Raw genomic sequence first — 8266 nt, 5'->3', positions numbered from 1 at the left:
AGGTTTCAGGCAGTGTTCTAATAAACATTTGTGTACGAAAAAAGCAAAAAGAAAAACCAATGCTTTAATCACAGGATGGCAGAGCTACAAAAGAATGTGCAGGTTTGACAAGTTACTTATGCTCAAGTCAGAGCCAGGAAAGGGAAGAAATGGGACCGTTGGTCCTAGAATAGGGGTATTTGTGTAAAAGTGCCTCCAAAATTTGAAGCTCCAGATTTCCCAGGACATTCCAGGCCAAGAGAGGAGCTCTCTTCTCCTAGAGAACAACTTGTCCCTTGAAAACAAGTCATCCGAGGCTGATGCTTCCCAGGTTAATGCTTGCTCTCGTCAGGATCTGCTTCTTTCACCTCTCATTGCCTCCACACCAGTAACTAAGATAAAGTCTCATCATAGTCTCACCAGTGAAATTCAGTTTCTGCCATGAGAGGAAACAGACTATTCACTGAAAGACTTGAAAGACCTGGGTAACATGCACTGGCATGATCCAGGGAAAGATGTGTGGGACTGGATTTTGAGGGTATTGGATGGAGGACAGTGCACTAAGGTAGAGTAAGAGAGAATTGGCATGGAAGTATTCTCCTTCAAATCAGGATTTAACATCCTGGTAAGAATACTGAGGAATGACATGCTATACGCATTCTTACTAAGTTTTAATATTAGGATTCTAACTTGTTTACAAGAATTGGTCAAACCAGATATGTGTTCTTTGAGAATATGGGAAGTCCTCCACCCCACAGTCTTAGGTCATAATCAGTCATTGCACCATGGGGTTCACATTGAACCAAGTAAAAGAAAAGATGATATTTCAAGAAGCGTGAACGTGCCAGTCATCATCTGCAAAGTCATAAACACTATCGAAATAATCTAAATCTAGTTCTAAAACATGAGGATAATTATTGCGTGCACCTTTTGGATGTACGCAGACGGTTTGAAGTTTCTGCCAAATCAACTGAATTGCTGCTTAGCAGGAGGAAGTCTTAAAGCCTTGTTGACTTGGGATGGTGTGTTTACTTGTCAGAGTTGAAGATGAATATTTCTGCAATGAAGTGCAATGACTTCCTATGATCTTTCAATCTTTGTATTAGCAAAATTACAATGTCTGTTAATAGAATATAGTCAGGCTATTTTAAATAACTTTATTCTTAAATTTAACAAGCTCTTATTAGAAATGCTTTGGTAGCAATACAATAAAAATATGCTTTTCCCCCCCACTGAATTGTGTCAAGTAACTGGAAAAGTTAAGCATTTGTTCTCCCCAGCTTTTTTGGAATTTTTCACAAATAATGACTACTGCTTATCCACATGGCTTAATATGGGTATAATTATAATTTTTTTGAGAAACAAAATATCCAGAAGAGAGATTTGCAAACATTTCTTAGTGTCTTCTCCAAAGGATGTTTACGTAGATGGTGTACTCCTCAGATAACTTTTTTCCCCAGTTTTGCCATTCTTATCCTTAAAGCTGCAAATAAAAGAAAAAAAAAGAGAGCTATAAAAAAAAGGCTTGATTTCCACTCTAAATGACCATTTCATAGAATGCAGGAAAGTTTGAAACATACCTCAGGTGATTTTATCCAACAATGTGAGCATTGTTTTAGTAGCACAAAAAGATAGTAGAAATAATAAGCTATGGTTAACTTAGGGCAGAAGCAGGTTCAGAACTAGAAGGAACCTATTTCTATAAAGATTAGAAAAATTAGTAGAGCAAACATAGCATAAGCTGAGTAAATATAGGATTAGTGCACAATTTCCCTATTAGCCATAGATAAATTCCTATAGGTCAGTGACTGTGTTTAGTGCAAATTTCTGAGCTATGCACTACTAAAAAAAAAAAAAAAGTATTGACACTTAAACTTTAATTATGGTTGGATTATCTTTTAACTCATCAAACTTGGTTACCCCAAGGGGTTCCATCCTTAGATATAGAATTATAAAAATAAATTTCTTTATGAATGAAATGAGGTGAACCAGTAATTGAGTTGGAATAATTATAAAATGTCTTTGTCAAGATGTCATAAGTATACTTTCAAATGGCAAATATATCTCTTTTTGAGCATATTCCATGGTTAATGATGTATTGGATGTTGAAACCATTTTAGAAAATGTAGATTTAGAATTCATAACACTTCTCTGATGTTCTGGTATCATGCCCTTAATATTTAGGACTTCTGAGTATAGCTGCCTTAGTCATGTTCCAAAAGCTGAGAGATGCTTGCAAGGCACTGATCATTACATTCACGTGTAAGATGGCCCAAGAACCAGCTACTTAACTGATTGCACAATTTTGTCTAATGAAAAAAATAAAAAAGGGAAGGCATGTTCTTTAATTTCTCAGCCATATGTTAGTTGTTTATTAACGAATGAACGTATCTCTAAGAAGCTCTTTTTCACAAATATGAGAAGGGATGGGGATCCAATACTGAAACAAGACCATGATCATTTTGATTGTCACTCTATTTATGTGAAATATTTTCATTTAAATGAAGTCCAAGAGCATTATTTCCCTCCGAAACTTAAGAGAAATGATCATTTCTAGTTGCAGGGCTAAGAATGTCCCCTTGAATCTAGGACCTGCTGGGAGAATTTCCTTTGCTCTGTGGCCAGGAGGATGATCTCTACTGCTGGGACATGTTGGATGGTGAAACCTGGAGAAAGAATTGTACTTCCCCAGCAGGGGGTGAACTGAAGGTAGCAGGCAAGGTTTTATGAAGTTTCTCCTCTTGGATTTTTATGGACCTCTATCTTGCCCGTACCAAAAAGGAGAGCAGGGGCAAAGTCCTCCTCCCTACAGTAACTCCTAACCTTGAGATTCAGTGCATTAGGCATGCCCTGTGTAACAAGGACATTCAATGAAGTTCTTAAAGGGCATCCTAGAGGTGCTCAGAATTGGGACATCCTCAGGAGTGGGGTAATCCAGTAACTCACTGTCCCATTTCTTAAGGAGGAAAAAGATCTCTAGATTGTTAGAGTCTGCTATTCCTTTCTTCAGGCCTGTGGCAAGTAAATGGTATGAGTTCCAGGTAGATGTGTAAGGCCGGAGCATGTTGGCAATGGGAAGGCCCTTAGGTGCAGCAGCAAAAAACCTGGGCCGTCAACTCTCTTTTTCACTTTTCCTTTCTGCTCATCTCTGATCTCTACCTCCTCTCCCCTTAGCAATTCAATTCAATATAGTTTTGGCTGGTAGAACTTGGTGGAAGAGAGCTTGCCTCCTTACTCTCAGTATCCCTTAGCTCCTAATGGTTGCCATAGGCTGGCAAGTTCAGCACCAATAGCATACGAATCTCCCAGAGCTGAGGTTCCCCACCTCTTTGTCTTGAAAACTAAGAGGTAAGATCTCTAAGAGGGGAGAATAGAGCTAGAAGGAGTACAAGAATAGGTTGGTGAGGATTATGAAAGAAAGCCCAGCTCTCTAGTTAGTGGGGATAGTAGAGGACTCCCTGTAAAAGCTTGCTGGGGCTACTTATTGACGGAAATGTCTGGCACTGAGCTATATCTTAGAACATGACCCTATTATATTTGCATTAGCAGATGGACATAACTTTGCCTAAATTTTCTTGTCGTGTTTTACCCTGTTCAAAGTTTTGACTAAAAAGTTTTGTCTTTAGGATCTCCAGACTCCACCTTTTCCCATCTTTTTTCCTCCTTCATGCTCTTTTCCAAATTAAAAATTATTCTTAGATAAGGCTTTGATAACCATATTTACAATAAGAGAAAAGAGACTAACAATTCTTAACTATTATGCCTACTAGAAATATTTATATTTAGTAGGGGACCTATACCATAAATAAAGGAATTGACTGAAATGGTGGATTTTCAAGTATCAAGAAGCATTTTAGGGGGTAGGGGGAGAAGCTTGTGTAATTGGTGCTTGTGAAATTGAAGGGCACAGGTGGCTATCTATTCTATGTATGTGGATGCCCCCGAGGGCATATGTCAATATGATATACTTATTTTCAAAATCTGTTAAAAAAACCCACTTCAGTGCTATAATCCATGCACTCAATTGGAAAACAGGAATGTAAAACAATATCATGATGGAAGGCAAGGAATTTGGAATATTCTGTTTATAAGATGCTTTGCTTGGTAGTACAGAACTTTGTATTGTTACTTTGTCTGGAAAAGGTCTTCCTGTTTTCATTATTTTAGTTCAGTGGCATTATTAGTGTTGTCTGGAAACATTAGTCATTTCCTGTCTTTTTCTATGGGGTAAATGTGTTGACATGGGCAAGGGAGAAGGAATAAGGGTGTTCAGGAGGAGCTGGCTAACATCCAAGTTCAAAACTGGGAGATTTTATAGGGGATAATGTCATTACTCTTGACCATAAACAGTACGTTGCTTTTTTCTAAGTCTTCTGTGTTGTTGTTTCAAAAATGAATTTAAGATGTAAAGTTTGATCGACAAACAAAGCTCATTCTCAGAACAGAAAGAAACTTTTAGTTTTAGTAAGTTCCCATTGTGGGGAAACCATTCAACTCTGATTTAGGAAGATAATATAAATGTACACTCACCAAGAGGTTAGAAATTCTTCAGATAATTAAATTTACAATTGGTATGCCTAGTTTAACTACTTAAGAGCATGGAAGAGGTCCATTTTATTGTATTATTGGCAACCCAAAATTGGGTTTATGGCTTGCAGAGGAAGAAGGCTTCCTGAATTGTGCAAGTACTACCATACTTCTGTAGAATTATCAGATTCTGTTTGCTGGAGTAGCTGGGACTTAATAGTTATGGCTCTTTAATGAGCATTCTTCCACTTGAGACATTTAAAATTACTGTCCCTTTCACACGTCCAGTACCTATAATCTCTGGGTAATTTGACTTATGTCTTTAGCCAAGGTAAGTACAGCTAGTATAACTGAATTTGTCAGATTCTTGATACCTTATAAATGATAAGTAGAATACAATTTTCAAGTGATAACAAGGAATCTAAAATTGATAAGCTATCACTTTAGTAGAAAAAAGTGTTATTTTCAATTTAACACTAAAAAAACTAGATACCTATAAAAATTTATAGAGATGAGATATGCAAGTATATAGAAAATAGAAAAAAACAAATTTGCTAAGTTAGAGAAGACTGTGCAAAGTTAAATGTTATAGATAACGGGAGATAAACTGATATTCTATTTTAAAATGTAGAAAAATAAAGAAATAAAGTTAATAAAACTAAAATTATAGAGAAACAAGATATAGCAAAGTAATAAAATATCACACTGAAAATAAAATTTGTTTTTTATATTTTTCTTGCAAAATTAAGGCAATTTGTTAACTTATGTAGGAAGTGTAAATCACAGAAAGGCATAAAAAACTAGCTGGCATCAGATTCTGGTGGCGAAAGACATGATATTGATGATCTAACGTATTAGTGATCAAAATACATTCACACACACTACTATCCCGTGACCTAATTTCAAGTTACTAAGGTCAATCAATGCAATATCCAAATAAGAAAATGATTTTCTTTCTCTTTTGATGTGATTTAACCACTTTACTTATGGTGATGATAAGATCAGCATTCTGATCACATATTAGTCAACGAAGTGGTCAAAAAAGCTGAAAGCAAGAGAGTTTGTTAACAACACAAAGAGAAGATTGTCACATAACTAAACAGCAGTGGCAAGCCTTGTCATTTTTATTACCTGTTAAGGACGGATCCTCGGTTCCATCTCCAGCTATCTGTATATCAAGCGCAGAATGGCGGACAGGGCTGCCTAAGCTTTCTTCTTGCTCTTTCAGGGATATGGAATTTTTGTGGGGAGATTTATGGTTTGTGTTTTCATGGGGATTAACTTCCGATCTCTTTCTAGGAAGTGGCATTGGTTTGGCAGGCTGGTAAACCTGACTGCGGGGAGCTATGGGATGGTAAGATGGTTTCTCTGCTTCTCCTTTACCCTCCTCCTCCTCGTCATCTATCACAACCAGCTCAGCACGGATGATCCCGTCATACCCCATCAGAAGCTTCTTATCTTCTTCACTGTCTTCTGCCTGCTGATACCCCATGAAAATCATTGTCACGGGTTCTGTATCATCTATGTCAGAAGGCAAGGAATGAACAATATTATATCTAATATCTTCCTCATCCTCCTGGCAAGTAGGAGAAGAACCCTGGCATTCTGACTTCCCAACTAGTGCTTCGCTGGGACTCAGTCTTGCCTTTGGAGAGGGCGCATACTTGTCCTGCATCACGTTCGATTCTTCCCAAGGAGTCATCAGCCTCTTTTGTAGGGTGTGGGGTGTCTCCTCTGCTTGTTGAGTCATTGATCGGGGATGAGGTATTGGCCGAATGGGACTGATATGATTGAAGCTGTTGCCCCTCTCCTCTGAAAGTCCATTGTCCATATTGTGTACAGATTCATTCTTATCATTTCCCAGTCCATTAGCTTTAATCTTTATCCTTTCTTGAAAGTTTGGTCCAGGGGTTGCCTTCTCTTTCTGTGGAGTTATAGGCCTGCAAAATGGATTGGCATATACAGGCTCATGATACTCTGTTGGGGATTTAGAGCTTCTCTCTGAAGCTTGTCTTAAAAGTTCCTCTACCTCAACTGGTGCCAGGCCATCGGTGCCGTTGTATGCTGCACTGTGATTAGAGCTTACTGCATATACTGACTTTTTCCCGTCATCATAAACTTTTATTCCTGTACCTTTAAAGTCATCTGATGGGAGAGGTATTGAAGACAGGACTGTACTTTCTCCAGTCTTCAAGTCTTTTTCAACTTTAATTTCCATGGCATACAAAGCTGTTGAGAGACAAATTTGATCTTCGATGTAGTTAACTTTTCCTTTTGTGAACTAGCCTGCTTTCACAGTGTTTATTTTTATACCAAGTATACCCTTTGATGATCTTTTATGTGAGATGTCTATTTTTTTAATTTCTGATTTTATTCATTAATTATATAACGACCAACATTGTAATGATGTGGGTTTTTATGTGAGGATGTATGGAATTGCTGAAAAATTGAAAGAATTGAAGAAGAGAAGCTGATTGGAGAAGAGAAGCTGATGGTTCCAAATAGTAAGGATTTTCATTGGGGAACCAAAAGATATCCTTGTTCTAATTAATAAATCCAACAAGACAGATTTACACTTTTCTATATTACTCAGTGGGAGGAATTAGATCTTTTCTTGAGTTAGGAAGAATATGTTGCACTATGTATTACCGTAGGTAAAAGGCCTAGCACAGTGTGTTTTATTAAGTTACGTGCTTGCTTCAGAGGCCAGTAGCCTGTTGAAATCATAGAGGAGTGTGTTAAAGTTTTGCAACAGGGAGGTTGTTTCAATGTGGAACTGGGAATGAAGGGGGGTGAGTGGAGGGAGAAGGCTAGAATTGCATGTTTCTCCTCTTGCCTTATGTTTCTTTTCATTTTCACTCCCACTTTCAAGTAGAAGAAGGGCTAAAAGTAAGGCAATATGGGCTGTACTGAAACCACTGGATTGGAGAGTACTAGTTGATTTTGAAGGAAGCCGAGATCTGCTTCATGGCCCAGGCGAGATCCTTACGGCTGGGATTTTAACTGGAAGAGTAAAGCTAATAGGATTCTGGCAAAATTACAATGTGGCATTGCTTGCTTTTGTTGTGGCCTCCCACCTTCCTTTCTGAACCAATCTTAGAGTATTTCATCCCCCCTCCGTAGCCTGATGGCCTCCCCTGGCTACACAGCTAAACTGCAGACCCTCATTCGCACTATCCCTAGCCCCCTTCTCTGCTTTATTCTTCTTTTCAGCGTTTTTGCTCCCTAACATGATATATTTTATTTGTTTACCTAGTTTTTCGTCTCTTTTCTCCCTTAGAATGTCAGCTCCATGAGGACAGAGATTCTTGCTGTTTCATTCACTACTGTGTTTATTCCTAGTGCAAGAACTGAGTTTGGAATATAGCATGTGTTAAATAAATACTTGAATGAATGAATGAATGAATGAATGACTGCTACTTGCAGATGGAGTATAGCTTCTCTTAACAGTCTAAAATTCAAAGGTTTCCTCTCTGCTCCCATACAAGCCTTCATTTGTCTAGAGGCTTTGAAGTATTAGTTTTATGAAAATCATCCTCATATGGGGGTAAATAATACCTCATCTTTCCAAGGGGAGTGTTTTCATATTCATAAAGGATCTTAGTAACCCAAGAGAGTGTCTACTGGATGGAATATGTTGGGAGAGATATTTTTGAGCAGGAGAGCTTTGCTTTTAAGAGCTTCTTGTCTCCTTCAGGACCTTATCTTCCCTGTCCCTACTTTGTTAGGGAAGAATAGATGGAATAAATACTGTAACCCC

General features: G+C 38.0%; 1 protein-coding gene across 1 annotated transcript in view; it reads right to left on the bottom strand.

Annotated features, from left to right (window-relative positions):
- Nucleotides 1–1121: 1121 nt before the first annotated feature.
- The window catches only part of PALMD (palmdelphin), a 49323-nt gene continuing 42178 nt past the window's right edge, over nt 1122–8266 (bottom strand). Inside the window, exons 7-8 of the mRNA XM_058538613.1 lie at nt 5638–6735; nt 1122–1462 (exon numbers count right to left, since the gene is read on the bottom strand). Of these exons, the coding sequence (XP_058394596.1) occupies nt 1419–1462; nt 5638–6735 (1142 nt within the window). The 3' untranslated portion in view covers nt 1122–1418. The remainder of the gene's footprint in view (nt 1463–5637; nt 6736–8266) is intronic.

The sequence above is a fragment of the Diceros bicornis genome, chromosome 4, assembly GCF_020826845.1.
Source record: "Diceros bicornis minor isolate mBicDic1 chromosome 4, mDicBic1.mat.cur, whole genome shotgun sequence".
In the NCBI taxonomy this organism is placed as follows: Eukaryota; Metazoa; Chordata; class Mammalia; order Perissodactyla; family Rhinocerotidae; genus Diceros; species Diceros bicornis.
This window is presented reverse-complemented; position numbering and strand designations above follow the sequence as displayed.